Below are 22,441 nucleotides of genomic sequence, written 5' to 3'. Positions count from 1 at the left end.
TGCTGATGCAATTCTAAACCGTCTAAAATCATCGGCTTGTGTGTTCACAACATCCCGCAGCCAGGTTTTGTGCATAAAGTTTGCACTTTGTGGTTTGGGGCTCTTTTTTTATGGTGTATTCTAAATAGTCCGACAGTTCTTTGGTAGGGAACACTCGCTTTCTGCTATATTTAACATTAATGGCGATCCCCAAAGTAACAGCTGAAAGCATCCACCAGTTCACAGGGAGATTGACAAAGGGAAAAACATTCCTAAGTAACATTTACCTGATAAAGTGACTGTGCTAATGTGTCCAAGCCCTGTGAAGTAACACACCTCTCTCCCCACGCCTGGCAGGTGTGAGCCCGTTCTGGGCCGGGGAGGTGGAGGGCCCAGCGCCTCAGAGAGCTGTGCCCCTCAGGGACCGACAGCCCCACGCCCTCCACGCCAGCCGAAAATCGCTCTCCCAGCAGCTGGACTGCCCTGCAGGGAGGGCCCCGGTAAGAGCTGCAGGAGCCACCTGAACAACACACACCAGCAGGGCTCTCTGGATGACCACGGCAGCCACTCTCCTGCCAGAACCCATCTGCCCTGGCAGGGACGATGGTCACTCTGCCTCCTCTGCTTTCCACCCCCAATACCTCCTCTGTGAGGGGCAGAAGAGAGGGAAAGGCTCTGTGCCAGCAAACCCCTGTTTCTGCAGGTTCTCCCTCCCATTGCCCAGCAGGTTTTATGGTGTGTCTAAACCCCCAAGGGTGGTTCACACCACCCCACTCTGAGCCCCGGTGCCACCAGCCTCCCCAGTCACCTGCACTGGGCTGGAGGTGTGCTTTTGGTGTTCCATGTTTACCTCTTAATCCTGTTCCCAGTCCCCTGTTGAATAGATAATCTGGTTTTCATGTCAAAATTGAGACTTTCTCGCATGTGCAGAAACCAAAATTTTGGCTGATTTTCCACACTCTTCAACAACTGTTAGTTTCACTTTGCTGCATAAAATAAAAGTGTTGAACCCTCTTGGATGTGTAATGAGTGCAATTAACTCTGACCCTGCTGAACTTCATGCATAGTTAGCTTTGGGTAATGACTTCTGTCAGTGCTTAAATTATCTTGTAATGCCCAATTCCATGTTAAAATAGGAGGTTTTCATTAACCATTTCACTAAATATTTCACTAAAAGTTCATTAAAATGGGATAAATCTCAGAGGCTGAATTTAAGAAATCCAGCACAAATTCGTATTTTGGGGAAAATACTAGGTTTGGTATGTCCCAAGATAAAGCTTTTTAGTCATAAGATGAAGGAAAGATTTTGAAGGTCTTGATTCTAGTTCAGTTCTTAAAAGCAAAAATTATAATACTTGTTTATGTCCCCTAATGACCACAAATGGGATTTTGGCATGGGGAATCGAGTGAGAGCACAAATATATCTTTCTACACCACTTCAAGGACCAACATCCTAATTTTTCTCCAGTTTAGTCCCTACAAGACAAATTCAGTGAGCAGCGATTTTCTGAATAACAAATGGCTTATGCATTAGAAAGACTTTAAAAAAAAAAAATAAATTAGTACCATCAGTTATAACGAAGAAAATTTAAAATAAACAACTTGCTGCAATGAATGTTCAAGAACTTCTGCTTATGCATAAAAGAGAATTGTGAGGTTGTTTTTTATTTTAATGTTCACAGGCAGTTTCGAGGCCATCTAGGTCCCTAAGTACAGCACAACTAGTGCACACATCGTGTGGCTCACAGGCTTCAGTAATTTCAAACATTGTACTGATGAAAGGACAAGGGAAGGTAAGACTGGCTCTGTTGATTTACCATGGGTTTTACTGCACTTCACAAATGTAATCTGCCAAGTGCAGAGAAGTGGCTGCAGGTATTAACATTGCCACTTTTGGGCTGCCAATTCATATCCCGACAAAAATAAACCAAAAATAATTTAGACACTTTCCTATGTGCATGTAGGATTTATATAGAATTAATTGATTGCAACAAACAAAAAGCAAATCATAAGGGGATTCTGCTGAAATTCCCATTTATTCTTACTCAGGAATGTGATTGACTATTTTTTCATGTATTATACTACTCCCCTGACAATACTGCCCATGTAGGTAATGCAGAAGAAACTGCAAATGAGCTGTTATGAGAATTGAACATGAGCTCTCACACACTTTGTCTTCCATAAATTAGGGTTTGGGCTTCAGTATCGTTGGTGGTAAAGACAGCATTTATGGACCAATAGGCATCTATGTCAAAACCATCTTTCCTGGTGGAGCTGCTGCTGCTGATGGAAGGCTACAAGAAGGTGGGAAAGCCCTCTTCTCTCCCTTTTCCCACTTCCCAAAAAGTGACACTGAATGACAGATTGCAGCTGAAACGAGCCATAAGTGACTTTTACACCTGCATCCATTTTTGCATTTGCAAGACTCTTTTAGAGTACATGCATCACGTAACTTATTGTACAATACAGTAACACTAATATTTTTTCTCTTTCGAAACAGGTGATGAAATCCTGGAGCTGAATGGAGAATCCATGCATGGATTAACACATTATGATGCTTTACAGAAATTCAAGGTTATGTACTCTCCTTCCAGAACAAGCTCTGTTTTTAGACACAATGTGTGTGTGAGCTCAGCAAGTTCACTCATTGTCTGTTCTTTCTAGCAGGCCAAAAAGGGTCTTCTGACACTTACAGTCAGGACAAGCTTCAGCACACCTCATTCTGCTTCCAGCTGTCAGTCACCCCTCTTGTGTCAGTCACTGAGCTCCAGTACATGCCTAACCAAAGAAAACAGCTCTTTCAGTTCGGAGAATGCAGCATTCTCGTTAAATCCTACAAAGCCCAATGACAGGGTCATAATGGAAGTTACCCTGAACAAAGGTAAGTGTTGACATCAACTGAGCACTGCCAACAAAGCATTGACTGACAAACCACTGTTCATTTGCACTCTGAATGTCTTTCCTCACTAACCTGATTCTTATCCTGATCTAAGTTTTTTAATACAACAAATTAGGTCTTGGTGCCTGTGGGTGCTAACAAGTATCTATCAACAGCAGGATTTTGAACACCATCTGTCCTCAAGAGCCAATCACTGAGGTTTTTTCACTCAACATCAGAGTCACATTCATATCCTTCACATGAAAAAGTAAAGTTCTTGTCAACAACTGCCACTTATTAAGCAGACTGTGCAACTCTTACCCATAATTATGCAAGCAGTTAATTTCACTCTTGAAAAGGCTTAGAACCAAAAAAATAAGTATCTTTATCTTGTAGTTCTTTCACCTCCCCTCCAACTGTCATCACCTTCTACTTATAAACAACTACCAGCACAGTGAAATAAACTTTTAAATATGGGAACATCAGAGTGACAAACAAAGCAAAGTCTCTGTGAGGTACCAGTGACTTACCAAACAAACAGTATGGGATCTGGCATCAGTGACTGCACAGAGAAAAGGGTGTAAACTCACAGGAGTGTTAAGCTGTATCATATAAAACTGAAAGAGGACTGAAATTATATAGCTAACAATAGCCATATATCCTTAGGTTTAGATTGTTTTTCCCCTTTTTAGCTCCTTAATTTTTTTTTTTGTGTTCTGTCTCCTTGAAAAGCCATTTGAATCCTTCTGTAATGACAGATATTTTGCAAAATAAACCTGCATTGCATTGTGTCTGTGCCACTTTACTCATGAGGGGGACAAAACCCCCCATAACAACCCCACAATAAAACAATAGAAAGGAATAGAAGAAAGCAGTGGAAGCAGCAACGAATACTGAATGTGCAACATTCATGAACACAAGACTTTGGTTCTGGTTTGTACAGAAGAAAGAATTAAATTTAATTAATTTTTAAAGAAGCTCTTCAGTGGTTTGCTTTGGCTGTTCCTTATGCCTTTTTAAAATTATTGTTGATTCTTTCAGAGCCGGGTGTTGGCCTTGGAATTGGGTTATGTAGCATCCCTTGCTTCCAGTGTATTTCAGGCATCTTTATTCACACCCTCTCGCCAGGCTCAGTGGCACATATGGACGGGAGACTCAGGTAGGATGAGAAAGGCTGTCTGTCTTATGCCACAAGTTTCTCATTGCTCTGTTTTATCGGTTTATTTTTGACCTGTTTGGGCAGGAAGGAGTATTTATTTCTGGGAATTTCAGGATTAAAGCACGTGTGCTATTCTCAGGGTTGGAGCATGTGTCTTCAGGATATGTAGGATTTCCAGAAATACAGCAACCCAGTGAAATCACTGCCTCTTGCCCAAGCTGGGCTAACTTTGAAGGTCTCAGAAAAGCTTGTAGCATTGCTACTGGAGGAGATTTCCAAATAGAAAGTATTTGGAAAAACCTAAACATATGGCATAACTTGGCTTGTTTGAGCACTAGATTTTTTCTGATACAAGCTCCTCAAATTCTTGCCCAATAGAAAAACAGATTTGCTGAGATGAGCTTTAGTGGGAGTGTAGAAATGTGTAGAATTTTCAGAGATTTTTTTTACCCACTATTAGTGTTAAACAGATTGAGAACTGAGCAGAACACAGCAGTTTTGGTGAAGTCTTTTTGATTTAAATTTAGGTGTTCTGTAACCCTCCTCTCTAATACTCTAGCTGAAAGAAATTCAGTCTTAAATTATTTGAATATTTGTGTGATACAAATCAGTGCCTTCAGTCAGCCTCTCTTAATGTGTGTGGGCACTAGAGCAGTGCAAGGCAGTCTCAGTTTCCATATGAACCAAATTTGGATTTCATCTAGAAAGAGCCAGTTTAGCAGATTTTGATTGTTTGTCATCAGAATTTTTCTTTTAACAAGTTACTCACATATGTAGCAGAAACATAACATCCTTTCTGACCTTAAATAGCACTAACATAATGTAAAGACATGAAAAGTGAACTCAAAAGGAAGGAAGGAAGGTGTAGGTGGAAGCAGCAGCTGAGCTGCAGACAGCAGAAAGATCACAAAGTGTGCACAGCTGAACGTGCAGGAAGCTCAGAGGTTGTGTGCAACATGGCAGATCAAAACCCCTTGACATGCAACTCACTCCTATTCCATTTTCTGTAACAGGACAGAATGACAGATTTAATCTGTAATCAAATTAGAGGTTGACCTTATGAATTGGCTTTTTGTATGTTGCCACATGGGTGAGACAAGGTCAGGAGAAAATCTCTTTTGTTCACATCCTCTCTCTTTTTTCTTAATATCTCTCTAGGTGTGGAGATGAAATTCTTGAAATTAACGAAACTTCAGTACAAAATACAACTCTTAATGAAGTTTATGCTGTGCTAAGCCATTGTGACCCTGGTGCAGTACAAATCATTATTAGCAGACACCCTGAACCGCAGGTAGCACACTCTGTATTCTTTCTGCCTTTCAATATAGCACATACTGAAAACTAAGAGGGAGCAAGTGCTGATCTAAAACAGGTGGAAAAATGTTGACTACAAAAATCCTGATCTCCTTATGATTATTGCTGCACACAAAAAAATCTGAGATATGCACTCCCTTAAATAGGATCATTTAGGACTTGAAGGTCACTGGTGACAATCTTACATGAGGTTCTGTGCAGTGAATAAGGAAAATACAGAAATAACGTTTAAGGAGTAACCCAAAAGATAGTTCTTATGTGAGAAAGAATTGACAATAATAAATAACTTGAAAGAGGGTACATACCTCCCCAAAAGGAATTAAATGTTTATACACTTGGTTTTCAGTAATTAAAATTTAGGTCTTGCCCAACCAATATTTATAGTTAAATTAATATTGAAGTACAATATTTTATTCTTGCAAGGTTTTTCTACAAAATGCTTCCTAACACCAAACACTGTATAAATGATTACCAAGTTTAAATTGTTGCATAAATTATGCTGTATTAAGTTACCTTATACTGGTAAATCCAGGACTCCGCTTCTAGTGAAATCTGCAAAAGAACATTTACCTTTGAAAGATCCCATTTTACTTAAACAGCCACTAAAAACAGCACACCCATAGATATACTTCATATATACTGAGATATATACAAATATAATGGTGTGCAAATAACTCACCTCATGAGAGTAAAATGGCATGATATTTCCTAGGTGTCTGAGCAACAGCTAAAAGAAGCTGTTGCACAAGCTGTGGAAAGCAACAGATTCGGAAAGGAGAGACACCAATGGAGTACTGAAGGTAAGGGAATAAATGCATTCACTGAGACATGGTAATTTTGACTTAAAATATGTCAAGGATGAGTACATGCTATATTAGGATCATTGGGAGCAATCAAGTAACCCAGAGCAGAAAAGAGGAGGAAATCTCACAGGACAACCCTCCTAACATGTCTCCTATGATATGTTACCAGAGTGATGAGAACAGCCAAAGTCTGTCTGATTACAACAAAAAATTTTGTGCAAACTTCCTCCCACAGCTGCTCATCCTTTCCAGTTCACAACCTCTGCTTAGAGCCTTTCAAAATGTAGGTGACAGGACTATGACAACAAGGAACTGCACAATGAAGGTGATGTCCTCAGGGCAAACCTTGTTAATCCCTTATTTGTGAGGAAAGGCACATGCAGTCACAGCTGGAGCTATTTGCCCAGCTCAGGTATGGCATCCTCTCACAGTAATGTATTGGAATGATACTCCTTTGAGAGTCTTCTAAAGGAACAATAGGCAACAGAGTCATCATCAGTAAAACTATACTGCTGACATACCTATATATAGAGAGAGAAAATGTTATTTTGGTGTCCAGGAACTTGGCTGTTGACTCTTCACCCTACAAGGCAATGCATTAACCCCACCTTTGCATCCACCCAGAATGATATTTAGTGCAGATTTCATCAGCTGACTCTTAGGAGCGAGCACTTTGCCCGTACTGAACAGACTTTTCGAACATGTTACTGACACAGGTGTTAGGAGGCTGGAAATGAGCTGGCATGGAAGGCACCCCTGTGAGAGACACATGGACAGGATCGTGGGTTACTGCAGCCGCAGGGCACAGCGGCTCATGACCCGCTCCAGCAGCGACAGCAGCTACAACCCGCGGGCCTCCTGTGCCACTGCTGCTGTGCACCAGCTCTCTGACTTGAAGGCAAGAGTACACAGTGTAGATGTACCAATCACCAGGCAACCTGGCCTGCTGTACTCGTTCTCTGCCAGTAATTCAGAGAGAAATTCCCCTCCGACCTGTAGTGAAGGCGGTCAAGCCTTGCAAAACACTAAGAAGTCATCAGAGATCCTCGTTAGAAAACCCAAATCATCAAAGCCCAAACCTCCACCAAGGAAATACTTCAAGCAGGACTGCACGTGTGATGAGCAGGGTAATGCAGACAGAAGAGAAAAGCTTGCATCAGAAGTGGCTGAATCCCCTTCTGCAAGTGTTCAGGTAAAGTAAAATTTACAACATTGTTTTTGTGTCTGCATATTTGTGAGGCAGGGGAAAGAGGAAGGCAAAGTGACTTTGCATGATAGCAGGAAGAAGGGCAGGAGAGAAAGACAAAATGCATACACATGGGAATTGGGGAAGAAGATGAAGCTCTTCTGTTTTGAAAGTAAGGTGGGTATCTTAGTGAAGCCAGTTTAGTACCAAATGTTATGTTCAAAGTAAGGTCAGAAGGCAGAGAAGTGTCTGAAGAAAATCTTCTTCCATACCAAGGTTTCTGAGTTAAAATGCCAGTGAGAGCAGCAGCAAGAATGAATCTGTCCCTGCCATTCCTCAGGAGCACTAGCCACAGCATCAAATCATTTATGAAGTAGTCACAAAACAATTTCTTGGTTTCAGTAGTGGATTTTTATTGGAAGAAAGCACTAACATTATGTAGAGCAGGCAATCTTGGCCTCAGATACATTTCTTGAGACCAGGAGTTATTAAATAAACCCATTTAAATTGTGGTGCACATACATATTTGTCGATGAGCTACAGTATTTGAAAACAGTGTACATTTGTACATTGCTAAATTTCAGTTCCCTCTCTTATCTAAGACAACAGAGAGTGTTTCACTTTTGCATGAGTGTGAAGGACTGTGAGATCTGTGTGTTGAAACAAAATTGTGGTTTGCTTAAAACTGAAACCTCTTTTCCCTAGGTTTAATAATATGCCAGCAGAAATGAATTGTTCTCAATGCAGTGCAAAGGAAAAAAAAAACAAAGAAAAAAAACCCACAAAAGCCTCCCACACAGTTCCCAAGTTGCAAAGATCAATATAAAATTATATAAAGCAGACTGAAGTCCACATATAATGTTACTATCCAAGAAAATTTCAGTTAAGCACCTCATGTAAGGTCACTTTTACCATCCCCTAAGTAGAAACTGCTGCTAGAAAATCAACTTCCAGAGTAAAATTGAGGGAAATAAGTACTTGTGGAACTTACCACTCCCTGCAACTTCTTATTCTTCAGCACTTAGTCATTCTAAATGACAGTGAGAGAAAACTAAATCTTAAGATTAATAAAATCCATGAAAAATCAAGGTCTGTTCAGGAAGACAACTTCCTCTATTAACACAGTCTCTATATATCTGTATATACCCAAGAGAGAGGGTTTCTTGTCATAATGTATTTCAGATCATTAGGAGAAGGTTTTATTACTGCTTTAAAATTTTTAACCTTTATTCCCCCCAAATGTTGTATTAGTCAGTCTGAGGCCTGCACACCACATTTTTATATTGGGTTTCTGGATTTTTCCAGATTCATATATTTTTTCAGACCTTTCTTCAGCTTCATATGTAGTGTGGTTTGCATAATTACATTCTGACACACTTCTCTTTCCTGTTTGTTCAGCAGGAAGTTGGAGAACCAATGTTAGAGGGACATCAAACTGATGTAACCCACGGTGCCTTCACCACTTCTCCTACAGCATATGATAAGGAACACACAACTGCTGCTCCAGTGGGCAGAGATCAAGAAAGAAAAGAAAAATTAGGTATGTTTAATTCCATGAACCTTTCTTTCCAGCTAAATACGTACTATTTAATTTGGATTCCAAAATGGGTATTGAGCTGATTTCACCTTCTCTTTAAATGTAGTCTTCAAACTATATCTGTAAATCTTGGGGTGAACAGATGAAATTTCAAATTATTGATTAATCTCTGTAAAGAAAGGGAAAGTAGATCAAAATCAGCATAAGAGATGATTTATTTTAAGTTTTAAAAATTACTGATAAATCTTTGTAAAAAAGAGAAACTAGATCAAAAGCAGCGTAAGAGATGATTTATCGAAAAAATTGTTAATGGACAGGTACAATTTTGCTGTATTGCTTCAGATGAAACTGCTTAGTTACCCTGAATATCTGATACTAAAGGTTAGTTTTAGCATTTCTAAAGGACATTTCTAAGCACAGTTTCAAGGCTCTGGTGTTGCAATGGTACAAACCACTGATAAGTTAGTTTTCTGCCGTGCTAGTTAGAATCCAGGAAACTTAGTGCTAAGGGAACAAGACAATCTCAAGAGGTGTCTTACAACATCAATACTTATGTAATTCTGTGAGTTATGGCTCAGATCATTAAAAAAAGTGAAAATGTTGCCTTAAAAAAAAGTTGACACTGAAGCAGATAACAGTACCTGTGCACAAACAGAAATTTGCTGCCATTCGACCCCACCATGTCTAACACTAAAATGCTTAATTGTTCTGTGATGTAAAAAGTATTCCCATATTAGAATCAAGTTTTTACTTATCAGAAAAATCAACTGGAAATGCCTGCAGAAATTTAAGGAAGCATAAATATTGAAGATCTTCCTATGAGAGTCTTTTTAGAGTAAGATACACTTATAAATGTAGAAAAGAAAAAATGCTTCTAAAAGGAATTTATTGTAATATCAGCTTTTTCTCTAGGCTGCAAACAACATTACAATTTTAACCTTCTCTTTTAGCTGTTGTAGCCTGTATCAAGATTTCAGCATCCCAGATTTTCAGTATTTGTAGACCCTTTAAAAAGGGAACTCATATTTAAGCATGCAAGAGCCTTGTTTTTCAGGTAATTTCAGTGTCTGGATTCAGAACTTGTAGATCAAGAGCTATGAATTTTTTAAAAGTTTAAACTTCTTAGAAACTTTAAAAAAAACTCTATCAGAGGCTTGAATGAAATTCAAATTTAATGAATTAATAATGATGCAGAGATAAAGGGTGGAGAGGTAGAAGGATGTTTGTTTATAATGGATGTCTCTTTATTCCAGGGACTCCACTTTCATCAATACAAAGGCCTGTGCTTAAAAGACAAGCACGGGTAGATTATAGTCTTGATACAACAGAAGACCCCTGGGTTAAAATTTCTGACTGCATAAAAAGCTTATTTAATCCTACCATGAGTGAAAACAACGTCCATTTAGATTTGCAACCTGGCATCGACAAAAACAAAGAGAATCAAAATCGAAGCAGCTCAGAGACAGTTCTGAAGAAATCAGAATCAGAATTAGTCGGTTCCAAAGTGCTAAAATCAGATGAAAATGACAGTGTGAAAAAGGGTCCTCCTGTTGCACCTAAGCCCACCTGGTTCCGCCAAAGTCTGAAAGGATTGAGGAAAGCAAATTCAGATCTAAAACCACAGGCAGATCAAAGTCCTCCCAACCATGACAGTATTTCCAACAAAAACCTGCAATCCAGCTTATCACGTGTGTCTCCTGGAGGATCATCAATAAAGCAAAGAATAAGCTCATTTGAATCCTTGAGTGCTCCACAGTCACCTGAAAACCCCCCCCGAAGGCTGAGCCTAAAACCATTGGTCCAGAAAGAACCTTCTCCCACTGCAGCAGGGGCAGAGGCAGCTCCAGTCTGCTCAAACCAACCCTTCCTCCAGCGTTGTGAGAACAGCCAACAACAGCCACCTGTGGCCATGGCTACAAAGAGCCTGGACAGGTCTTCCTCTCGCAGGGAGGGTATTGCAACCAGCTCAGAGAAAAGCAGCAATGCCAGCACTGAAAATTCATCAAGTCTCTTAACTCCAGGAGCTGTTGCAAACTCCCATCTTGTGTCCGTAGCAAAAGCACACAGCCTGAGGTCACGAAGTTTCCCACTTACTGCTGCCCAGGCTTGTGAGATAATGAAGCCATGTGATGAGAAGTGCAGCAAAATCTATTCCATCAGCAGCCAGGTGTCATCTGCTTTAATGAAATCCCTGCTTTGCCTTCCTCAGTCCCCAGCCTCTTCTGGAAGCAGTGCATGGGAAACTCTGGACACAGTGTCCCAGTCCTCCATGGAGGAAGATGAGAATTCCATCTCACCTGCAAGTGAGAATCACCACCTGGACACCGGGTTTTCCCTAAAGTAAGACACCATATTTAAAACTCAGATTTACAGACCAGCATTGCTGAGCAGCTGTGCTGATCTGCTGACAGATTAAAGTTCAGAGGTAGCATCACACAGAAGTAAAGCACAGACTAAATGAAGAACTTTTTAGAGATAAAGGTTAAATGACTCACATGACTGTTAATTCTGGTTTTAATCTGTATTTTATATAGGCACATGTGTATTTCAAACATCCTCCTGTTTAAGGAGCAGTATTTCTAATATCTCTGTGATAAAGCAGATTTAAGTGTCTTTGCCTGAGGCCATGAGATTATTCCTATTCTTTAACGCAATGGATTCTACTTCTTTTAAGTTAACATGATTAATTTCCATTTGCCCATATTTATAGTAGTTGTAGGAGTTACCACCCCCATTACATGCTAATAAGATGAAAAGATGACTGCTCCAAAACTGCCTTTTGCTTTAGTGGGTATGTTCTTGCATAGCTCAATGTTTCTTTTTTGTTCTTGTCACAATGGGACAGTCTCTCCGAGCTGAGAGAATACACGGTGAGCCTGGCAGACAAAGGGAAGGAGGAAGACAAACAGGAACACGGCTCACCTCAAGCATCCGGTGTGTCAGGGCAGTCAGTCATCTCTCTGCTTTCCCCTGAGGAGCTGGCAAAGCTTATAGAGGAAGTCAAAGCCCTAGATGAAGAAACCTTAAAGGTAAACCTGATTTTTCTTTTCGTGCATGGTTTTCAGAAAACTGTAGAGTGAATGTGTCTGGTTAATCTTTGCAACTTAATATTATGCTTATGGCACTAAGTCTCATTATAAAATGCACAATAGAGAAAAAGAAAATATGCTGAATTTCCAATCATTGTGACATACCTTTTGGGAAGTTCTTGACTTTATTCTGTTCTCTGTCTAGGAATTTGATGATATTCATGTTACAGTTTTGCATAAAGAAGAAGATACCGGGCTTGGATTCAGCCTAGCAGGGGGCATTGAGCTAGAAAACAAAGTGGTAACAGTAAGTAGCATCTTAAAATATACTCCCAAATCAACACTCTTTCTGCAAAAGACATACCTTACTGGTTTTCTACTACAGTGTTTGGCTTTCAGATTACCAAAGCAGGCAGCTGTATTGATAGGTTTGGAAGGACCATAGTCTCAGTAGGTGAAAACAGGTTCCTTCTGCACAGAGCTGCCTCCCCAGGTGTCTGGCAGCAGTGTCCTGCTTCCTTGGGCCCCTCCTCCCCAACAGCTCTGAAAGCCAAGGCAGAACACACAGCCCTGTGCAGGAAATAAACATCTTGCTCACATGCTCATAGAAGGCCATGCAGGGTGGTCTGGAGGAATGGGGTGGGTGAATACATGTCTGGAAGTTAGAGATAAGTCTCACACCTCCTTCCTCCCACGAGCAGAGCAGCGAGAGGGTCAGGAAGTAGCACGTGCAAGGTACGTACCACAGGCAGCACGGCTTTAGCCATCTGGTACCAGGGCCAGACTGCTTCCCTGGCTGCTTGAGGAGGGATGTTCTCAGGAAAACTTCTCCGTGCAAATTTATTCAGTCCTCAGTCCTGAAACATGATAGAAGCAACTGGTTCCTGGCAAAGAATGAAAAATGCACATGGTGTAAAGTATTAAGTGAGCGATTTAGTGACGTGGCCTTTCTTTCTCTTCCTTTGTGTGTGTGTGTGGTGACTGGGCTCTTCAATAGGTTCACAAAGTATTTCCCAGTGGACTGGCCTACCAGGAAGGAACTATTCAGAAAGGAGATGAAGTGCTCTCCATTAATGGAAAGTCTCTTAAAGGTGCGACTCACAGTGATGCCTCAGCAATCATGCGGCAGGCCCGACAACCCAGACAAGCTGTTGTTGTCACCAGAAAACCTAAAGATGGAGAAAAAAATCTCAACGTTTCAATCAGCTCTAGTACATCCTCAGTAGCAAGTGATGCCTCACAAGAGTCTGGTAAGTTTAGTGGCATTATCTTGCAGCCCCCACCTGATAAGTGTTTACTCATCACCTGAAATCCAGGTGTTCATAAAACCAGCATTGGCTGCGTAAATCTGTGAACCATGATTAAAAACAGCACAGTGAATAAAACATCCCTGAAACAGACATTTGAAATAACTTTATTGAAAAGGGAAAGAATTAATCGAGCTCTGAAATAAAAGAACTCCCTAAAAAAACCAAAGCAAGTGTGATTCTCTATGTGAATTTCTGTAGAAGTACAAAGATGGTTGTTGTAGCAACACATCTAATTTAAGGTATAATGACAACTCAGTGAACAATGATTCTTTATTCTAATATTATTACAAGACTTGTCTCCATGAAAGAGAATTTCAGTTTGAACAAACAATGTGCTATTGTTTGATATAGCAGGTGGCTACATCTGAAACACAGCAACGTCAGAGTTTTGCAGAATATTTTACTTTCAGAATAGTTTTGTGTTTTGGTTTTGGTCTTTTTTCTAAAGCATGATCTGGAGATCTGTAGCTTTATTTCCATACTGCAAATTAGCAGCCTTGTAGTCAATAACAACTTCATAACTAACATGAAGTCAAGTATTTACCTTAGATTTTGTTCATTTCACAGATTTTTGCAATTTACTAAATATCTTATTATCCCATTAATTCAAACACAATTTTCTTTCCCCAGCATCCCAGAGGGCCTTAAAATGACAAAATGAGAAATTAAAAGTTTTAGCTTTCTCTTTCACTTGGCAGTTTATAGGACCTTTACAAACAATCCAAAAGTTAATTTTTTGTAACAGATGTTCTAGCTTTTCAGACTGTATGCTGTCCATCTGGTAACTTTCCATTTGTTTCCAGCCACTGGAGATACAATCTGCACTGTAACTCTAGAAAAAACACCTGCTGGTTTAGGATTCAGTCTGGAAGGAGGGAAGGGCTCTATTCAGGGAGATAAACCCATCATTATCAACAGGATATTTAAAGGTAAACACACTTTGCATCTTCCCAACTCAGGCAGACTTGGGGGGTTCATAACTGACTGCTGATTTATAACTATGGAAATGCCATTTTTTCAAATGCAGCATTATCTTGTTTGGTGCCAGTAATTTGTTGCCTGCTGGGACCAGGTGGTTTACACCAAACGTGCTGCTGATCCATTCGCTACTAAGTGAAAGATCCACCAAAGCTTCCCCCGCAGAAAGAATTAAAGGAAATTGCTTTTCTCTCCCCAGGGACTGCACTGGAACAGAGCAGCCCTGTTCAGCCTGGTGATGAGCTCTTACAAGTGCACACAACAGCCATGCAAGGACTCACTCGTTTTGAGGCGTGGAACGTCATCAAGGCATTACCTGACGGGCCCATCACAGCGATCATCAAGAGGAAGAATCGCAGCTCTGTCACCACCAAGTCACCCGAAACTTTGTAAGAGGAAGGATTAGACTACTGCTAATATTCAAACAAGGGATTTTGTTACTTGCAGGCACTTGGCTGGCACAGTAAGCTACTCAGCACCCATGAAGAGTACACTGGATCTTACTGCCAGTTACAGAGAAAGCTCTCTGGGATGAACTTAGATGTGCAGGAAACGGGCATGATTTTTATTTCAACATTCAGAAACAGATGTTATAAAGTGTGTAATTATAAAATAATGACTTTGTTAATAACATACTGGTTGTAATAAAATACATGACAGCTATAGTTCTCTCCTTTTTGAAGCCATTAACTTAACAAGTATCAGAAGCACATCCTGTGTTTTCAGTGGTACCCTCCAAGTCCTGTTCCCTACCTTAGCTTCCCAGGAACAAGAAATGTGTCTACGAGCCTACAACTAAACACTGCCTCAGGGAATGTGTAGGGCAGAGGAAGGGGGTTGCAGTGCAAAACAACGTTCCCTAGAAAAATCCAACTTTTCTATTAAAAACACAGAACATTCAGGAGAGCCAAACCTGTAGAGGTAACTTTCTACTAGCAGTTGACAGAGCCATCTCAACTGCAGCAGGCAAACACAGTGTGGAAAGGAGTTCTCATGGTATTCCAAGGGGGAGGTGTGGGTAATGTAGTGGAAGCTTTCCTAACCTTCATCTGGCCAGAGGTCTTAAGAGGACTACAGCAGAATAACAACGAGGCCATTCAGAAGAAAATCTTACCTTCTAACCACACTTTTCTCTTTTAAATGTCTCTGTTAATTTTGCAAGGGAAAGTACCAGTGAGAGTACTTGGGAACCCAAGTACTTCTGAACTGAAATGTTTATTCTGGAAAAGGCTAAATAACTTGGAGACAAATCTATCCTATATGCCCTGTATGGAATTCTACCAGCAGCAGACACGTACCTATGGCAAGATGATCTTGTGCACCCACTCAATCTTCTCCAACCTCCTTCACCAAAGGGAGAGAGAGATGCAAGGGCAGGATGGAAGTAGTAACTCCCCAGCTGACAGCCAGGTTATTGTCCTTGGCTGTTCACCTTCCCAGCGATGGGAATTTTCTGTACCCTTCTTCAGTTACTCAGTTTCACCAGGAAGAGATTAAGGAGCTCAGGAGCTGTTTTCCATACACTTAACACAATGCCTCAAAAACAGCAATTAAGGGAAAGGGAAGGATAGGCAGGAGAAGGTTTTAATTAAATCCAGGCATTGAACTTGCTGCAGCCATTTCTCACAAGACAACTGTAAATTAATCCTTGAAAGAACATTCTTGACAAGCCATCTGCCTCCACACTCCCAACACACACTCAGCTGGAGCTGTCTCCCAAAAACTAATCTCTACCTCAAAACAAAAATTTGGTTGGGTAGCAACCAAAAAAAAGAGAAAAATGGGAGAGTGAATATTACGTAAGTGCCAGTTCAAAAAAGTATTAAAAAAGTCTTTGCCAAGACATTTCTAACTCCAGTTTGGCAGGGCAGAAGGTTGAACATGAAGGGCTCTTAATTCCTGGATAGAAGGTGTTGAGCACTCAGAAAAGGGATTCTTAAGTTATTCCAATGAAGAGTCTCACCACCTTTATTTCTCAGAACAATAAAAAAAAATATAAATAGCTAATAAGAAGCCACATTGTCTGCAAAAATAATTTGCGTTACTTGCAGAATAATGAGCGGTGACCTCAGCTGTGCTTCTTGGACTTTCTGCTAATTAAATTCATGATAATCCTGGAAAGACTTGCCAAGGTATTACAATTCATGCCTAATGACTTCAGTACACTTATAAAAATATATTTAAGCCTCTGTAATATCAAGGCCCACATCTCTTCTCAGTGAACTTGTTACTCTTCCTAAGTATAGGAAGCAGCAATTGGAAATAAGGACCAACCAAGGGCAAGTACCTGCAAGGGTGAGTGTTCTCACCAAAACACCTCTTCCCTTGTACACATACCATCATCAGGGAAGGCCTTTCCCCTCTTTTTGCCTTAAATTCAGAAATGCTGGAGGTCTAAGCAGCTCCTAGGCTTCCTTGACAGCAGAACAGGTGTATGAGGAACCATTTCAAAGGATGATTCAGGAAAAACAGTAAGATGTAGCAGAAAAAATATTTATTTCACCACACTCACACAAGTTTTTACATCTTTGTATACAAAGCAGACTGGACTAAAAACTGCTTCCTTGAACTCCATAGGGTGAGGTTTACAGTGGGAAACTTAATGTGCAAGTCCATGCCCTATACATATAAAAATAGAAAAAAATACAGGGACAGAAAGCAGAGCACGTTAACCCTGTTAAATAATCGAGTTACCACACTAAAATCACAACCTGCATTTAACTTCCTAATTCAGCAATTATTTTTACCTTTGTAATTATATGTAATTCATAGTAATGTCTGATGTTCCTGCAGCAACCAGCACCATAGGTACCTCCCAAAGATGGACACATCTTGGCACACAAAATCAGCTGCTGATTTCCCAATGTAATGTTGGGAGGCAAACCAGTCTTAGAAAAAAGCAATGTCCTTATGGCCTGTCAAGGCAAAGCTACTGAAAAGATTATTTACCCGTTAAAACCTCTCACCACAGGAAACCAAAACACATTCAAATACAGTTCAAAATGGTCATTTCACGTCCCATTTAAAAAATGGCAAGTAAAGTGCTTAATCCTCTTTATTTATTGCCTCTGTGTCGGTTCAGTTTGTTTCACGACACTGTGAAACCACTGGTTTTGGTACAGAGAGGGGAGAGTGTCTGTTTGCCAGCCCACACACCTGTGCATTGATTAGCACTGCTGGACCTTGACTTACAAAAAAGCACTTAAGGCATATTTACCATCAATATTGATGTCTGCTGGAACAAACCAGTGACATCCTCTACATAATCCCCTTTGTTCTGGCTTTCACCATTTGCTGGCTTGCACCCACTGAAGCATCTTGACAGCTCTAGGAGTGCTGGCAGCAGGAGAGATACATTTTCTTCTGGGGGAGAACCACTGATCCACAGGAATCTACAGGGAGCTTCAGAGACCAAACAGGGCTGACCTGCACCTGGCTATGGTGCTAAGTGGATTTTAGCAATGCTTAACCTCCACAGACACTGACAAAGAGTGACCAAGAACAGATCCAGTATGTGCATCTTCTCCCTGCAGTCACTACTGCTGCCACCTGGTGTGGTATTTTTCTAATCATTGAAGTGAAGAATTTCATATTACATAAGAATGCATTGTTCTGCATGGAGTCAGGTAGCAAACGCCGTTTTAAAAATCTATTGTCCTCAGTTCATTGTTTCATGTCACCTTTCTTAAGTATCTTAGCTGATAGAAAAGTCCTGAGGCCAACTTTGTATTTTTGCCCACAAGCTGACAGGTTGTTTCCTACCCTCAGCTGGTGATCCCAGCAACTCGTCTTGTCATGCTTTTAATGCCTTAACAGCTTTGGTGAGGTTGCTGTAAAATCCAGATATGCTAGATGGAAAAAAGGAATCCACCACTGTCTGGGGAAGATAGCCACCAAGATCCGTCTGAAAGAAAGTGAGGAGCTCAGTCCTGTCTGGCTCCCTGCAAAGACAATGAAAGTGATTTATAGCCAGTGGTTTAAGAGCATTAAGAACTTTTCAATGACTCTTACTTGTATTAGAATAGCTATTTCCAAGAGCTTTCCTTTTTTTAAACAAATACACAAATTGCAGTCAATGTAGCTATGAAATTAGTTTATCTAGGCCCTAATTACCTACATGACTCTGTCTATAAATTATGGCAAATCAACCAGATACTCATTTACCAAAAATTAAGACCATACTTGTATGTTTTGCTGAATCTCTGCTCAAGAGGTCAGGGAGAATTTTACCATGATAACAGTTCCTGTAACATTAAAGACTTCCCTCTAGAAAATGAGGGGAAACTAATTCATTGCACAAAAATGAGAACAAGAAGGGCACTCAGTCATAATGATTACTGGGAAGACAGAAACATGCCATTGCCAAGAGGCTTCAGGTCACATGTGGCCACATACACATAAACATACCACACAATGGATAAGGAGGTCTTTAGAATTTATAACATTCAAACAGGTTGTCTCTTACCCTGGAACAGGTATGCAGAAACAGCCACAGGGATAATTAAAACCTCTCACAAAATTTGGTTGAGGAGGACACAGCGGGTGTTCCACATTGGTGGCTGAAAGAAAAAGCATTGAAGGAAAGTGTCATTCTTCCAGAAAATGGGAAAGAATCCTTGGTACTCAAAGCTCCAGATGGGAAGCAAACTCACTATTCAAAATGTATTTAAAGAAGAACAGCAGTACAACCTTTCCAGTGCGGAGCTGACAAGTGCTCAGAAAAGACCACTAAAAGGAACCACTCTGTCCTTAGCATGGGGAAATCAAAGAAGTGTTGAATTTAGAAGCAATTGTTACTGAGCTCTGAAGGAGGAAGCATAGACACTTCGACACAGTTTCATTGAGCCCATGCTGTGTGACAGCACTGCTTTTCTTGAGAGGTCACTTGAGTTACTTACAACAATCCATGTCACACAGATCACTTGGCTGCTGAAAAGCTGCACTCTAGCAAGTGTATAAATTCCTGGCAAGGCTTTTCTGAACAGGATGGGAAAATGGGACACCTGAACAGTGGGGCAATAAAAGCTCTGACTTGTAACAGTTAAACAACAAAACGAAAGAGAAAAAAAATATAACATTCTATACAGTGGCAGCCCTATAAAAATCAGCACTATTTCTTTTCATAAACAAAACTATTTTCACGTACAGGAGTGGTACATTTATTCAATGGCTTCACTGAAACCTGTGCAGAAAATGCTAAAATGGGATTTAGCCTAAATGGGACTCCTTTTAGAAAGTTCTGTAAATTCTTAAAACAACAAAAACACACACTCAAAATAAGCCAGAACTTAACAGTAAATTAAACAATTATTCAATCTCAAAAGCATAGCAAGGGAACAAATCATAGGCCAACAGTATCATCATCATCTGACTGTTAAAATGATTTATATACTCTGGGAACAACAACGCAGAGAGGTGACTATTATTTTGTCTTCTGATCAAGATCAGGTCAACAACTATTGAACAACATGTTAGTTTTAATTTTATGTTTATTTCTGGTACCTTTGATTTTATAGCTTCCAATAGATGCTGGTTATTTCCAAACATAACATGAACCTGTTGAGAACACAAGTGCCTTACCAGCAGACAGCATAGTCCCATCTTCATATTGCTTCATAACTACTACATCCACAAATTCCCTTGGTGAAATAATCCTCATGCAAGCTGAAGGGGTTGTGGTTCTGCATACAGAGACAGTCTGAATATCACAAAACAGTCATGTCAGTTGATGTTTTCAGAAGTACAGCAGAAAAATCCCTGTACTTTCCAGTTCTCTTTTAGTTACACTTCCTGAACTCTCTCAAGGAGTTCTACTACATCCTTTGTTGAATGAAATGTAAATCAGCACAGTCAAAAGGCACCATGAACAATCAAGGACAAGAAAAAAAAACAGAGTGACAAGGTGTTGCTTCCATGTTCAGAGAGGACAGATACCAGAAGGGATGCTGAAATGCAAACCTGGCACATCTGTGCTCGTAAGACAGTTAAAACCCTTGTCCTCGCCAGGACACTAGCAAAGGTAACTTCTTTGTGTAGTACATGCAGGATACAACTTGATAACCCAGTTTGTTACACTTCACCAACATTAACACTACCATCTGCTTCTGTGATTGGCTCCCAAAACCAGAAGTTTCTACCACACTGGTATGTGCTGGCAAATCTGTGAATTTCAACTGGCAGGTTGCAGCATTCCTGAAGTTGGCTATAATGAATATTAAATGCCTACAGGATTCCCCCAAGAAAAATAAACTTCCTGGAACTTCCACAAACATTTCTGGGACTGGCTGTGTTTGCACCTGGCTGCCTCCAAGCACATACACCCGCTTCAGATTTGGGGATCTAATCCAATGCCCTTTTAATTTTCCAACATGCTATAAAAAAAGGGAATTAAGACTGTACAAGTGTGGCAGCAGAAGCTGCTGCTCATACAGAGCCCTGCTCATCTGTGTGCTCAAAGTGTAGCATCTCCACTTTAATGACAGAGGGAAAGCACTAGGTGCCGAGCCCAGTTAAGGCAGGGTGTGATTGATGTGCAGGGCAGAGCATCACTGCCATGGTGAAAGATTGGGCCTAAATTGATGGCTGATGATGTGAACACATCACTGCTTAGCTAAGTCTGCAGTGTCTAAACTTCCTCTTCCCTCACACCGAGCTTGCTAAAAACAATCACACTTAGCTTGATTTGCAGTATTAACAATACTGCAAGAATCTTTAATGTTATATATTTAATGATATACATACATATATGTCATGCATTTGTAGCTTTTAAATACACAGTATTTAGACAAGAATGATTTGCCTTTCAGAAAGATAAGCCATTATTTACATACATATATATGTTAAGAAAATGTATAACATTTATGGAAAAGGAACAAGAAAAAAAAGCCAAAACCAAAGCAAAGAAGGTTTCTTATCCCAGGATCGTCCAGCTGATCCGGCCAGAAACACAGTACAATTTAAGACTCTCTACCTCCCTGCACATAACATCGGCTGTCTCATAAGGCCCAACGCTGCTGAACACACACTGCATTAATCTCACCGGAACAGTTTGTAAGGAACTTACATCGCTGATGGCTTCAACGACCTCGAAGTCCTTCACGTTTTGGTCCCACTTGGTCCTGAGCCCGCCGGCCACCGGCTTTATGCACTCCCAGACATCCCGCGGGCTGCCGGGCAGGATCCCCTCTCCCTTGTACCTGCGGGGGACGAAACGAAACCGCACCGCGCTGCTCTGCCCCGCCCGGCCCCGGCAGCACCGCGGGCAGGACCCCGCGCCCCGGCAACCAGCCGTACTCACAGGTTGCCAGCGAACTCCGTCGAGGGTCTCCAGGACACCGCGACTTCCCCCTGCGGGACGGGAAGCGTTCAGCCCCCGGGCCGGCTCCCACCCCTCCCCTTGGCTGCCCCGGCAGCCCGCTCACCCACCGTGCTGCGGCAGCCCCGCCAGCCGCCGGGGTCCCTCCGGTAGAGCCGCAGCTGCTCGGCCGCCGCCTCAGCGCGCCCCGCGCACTCCATGGCGGGCGGGCGGGGCCGCTGCTGCACCGCCTTTGAGCGCCCGCGCCGCGCCGCCCCTGGGCCGATGGCGGCGCCGCCCCCTCACCTGAGGGTGACTCCGGCCCGGCCCGGCCCGGCCGCGCCTCACGGGACAGCGGGGATGGGGACGGGACAGCGGGAACGTGTGTGGGATGGGAGGCGGAGCACTGCTTCCTTAGGGTCGGGGCCGTGTGTGGGAACGTGTGTGGGATGGGAGGCGGAGCACTGCTTCCTTAGGCTCGGGGCCGTGTGTGGGAACGTGTGTGGGATGGGAGGCGGAGCACTGCTTCCTTAGGGTTGGGGCTGTATGTGGGAACGTGTGTGGGATGGGAGGCGGAGCGCTGCTTCCTTAGGGCTGGGGCCGTGTGTGGGAACGTGTGTGGGATGGGAGGCGGAGCACTGCTTCCTTAGGGTCGGGGCCGTGTGTGGGAACGTGTGTGGGATGGGAGGCGGAGCACTGCTTCCTTAGGGTTGGGGCTGTGTGTGGGATGGGAGGCGGAGCACTGCTTCCTTAGGGTTGGGGCTGTATGTGGGAACGTGTGTGGGATGGGAGGCGGAGCGCTGCTTCCTTAGGGTTGGGGCCGCCCCGCCGTCGTCGTTGGCGTAATCGCAATCCCAATGGGACGAAGAGAAAGAAGCGAAAAAGCAACCAACCAGACTTGAGTATCTGAAGGAAGTGCAAAATTGCAGTGGTGTGTGAAAAACGGGATAGGATTTAGAAATTACGAGTAATGA

General features: G+C 41.8%; 2 protein-coding genes across 7 annotated transcripts in view; one reads left to right on the top strand and one right to left on the bottom strand.

Moving 5' to 3' along the window:
* IL16 (interleukin 16) overlaps window positions 1-14,838 on the top strand; it is a 38,220-nt gene extending 23,382 nt beyond the window's left edge. For 5 of the 6 annotated variants that reach the window (XM_048317710.1, XM_048317711.1, XM_048317708.1 and 2 more), the window contains 16 exons: window positions 337-479; window positions 1,662-1,772; window positions 2,169-2,283; window positions 2,480-2,553; window positions 2,647-2,860; window positions 3,899-4,016; window positions 5,175-5,307; window positions 6,043-6,130; window positions 6,850-7,325; window positions 8,718-8,859; window positions 10,110-11,196; window positions 11,702-11,885; window positions 12,091-12,192; window positions 12,883-13,135; window positions 13,999-14,124; window positions 14,373-14,838. In XM_048317710.1, the coding sequence (XP_048173667.1) occupies window positions 337-479; window positions 1,662-1,772; window positions 2,169-2,283; window positions 2,480-2,553; window positions 2,647-2,860; window positions 3,899-4,016; window positions 5,175-5,307; window positions 6,043-6,130; window positions 6,850-7,325; window positions 8,718-8,859; window positions 10,110-11,196; window positions 11,702-11,885; window positions 12,091-12,192; window positions 12,883-13,135; window positions 13,999-14,124; window positions 14,373-14,566 (3,560 nt within the window). In that variant the 3' untranslated portion in view covers window positions 14,567-14,838. The remainder of the gene's footprint in view (window positions 1-336; window positions 480-1,661; window positions 1,773-2,168; window positions 2,284-2,479; window positions 2,554-2,646; window positions 2,861-3,898; window positions 4,017-5,174; window positions 5,308-6,042; window positions 6,131-6,849; window positions 7,326-8,717; window positions 8,860-10,109; window positions 11,197-11,701; window positions 11,886-12,090; window positions 12,193-12,882; window positions 13,136-13,998; window positions 14,125-14,372) is intronic. The other variant, XM_048317709.1, reaches the window with a different exon arrangement.
* Window positions 14,839-16,650: 1,812 nt separating this feature from the next.
* STARD5 (StAR related lipid transfer domain containing 5) lies at window positions 16,651-21,710 on the bottom strand. Its single transcript, XM_048317714.1, has 6 exons — window positions 21,599-21,710; window positions 21,471-21,520; window positions 21,237-21,369; window positions 19,754-19,871; window positions 18,639-18,732; window positions 16,651-18,114 (listed from the first exon to the last, which is right to left on the bottom strand). Exons 1-6 carry the CDS (start codon window positions 21,686-21,688, stop codon window positions 17,967-17,969), a joined length of 633 nt encoding a protein of 210 aa, XP_048173671.1. The 5' UTR covers window positions 21,689-21,710; the 3' UTR covers window positions 16,651-17,966.
* Between the last annotated feature and the right edge of the window lie 731 nt (window positions 21,711-22,441).

This window comes from Corvus hawaiiensis, chromosome 13, assembly GCF_020740725.1.
Source record: "Corvus hawaiiensis isolate bCorHaw1 chromosome 13, bCorHaw1.pri.cur, whole genome shotgun sequence".
In the NCBI taxonomy this organism is placed as follows: Eukaryota; Metazoa; Chordata; class Aves; order Passeriformes; family Corvidae; genus Corvus; species Corvus hawaiiensis.
Note: the sequence above shows the minus strand (reverse complement) of the source record. Positions and strands in the feature narration are given on the sequence as shown.

Excerpts from the sequence above, each read along its gene's own strand:
- STARD5 (XM_048317714.1), bottom strand. The coding sequence starts at position 21,688 with ATGGAGTGCGCGGGGCGCGCTGAGGCGGCGGCCGAGCAGCTGCGGCTC. Across the intron at positions 21,370-21,470 it reads ACGGAGTTCGCTGGCAACCT|GTACAAGGGAGAGGGGATCC; the intron begins GTGAGTACGGCT and ends CGTCCCCCGCAG. Across the intron at positions 19,872-21,236 it reads TCGTTGAAGCCATCAGCGAT|ACTGTCTCTGTATGCAGAAC; the intron begins GTAAGTTCCTTA and ends TGTGATATTCAG.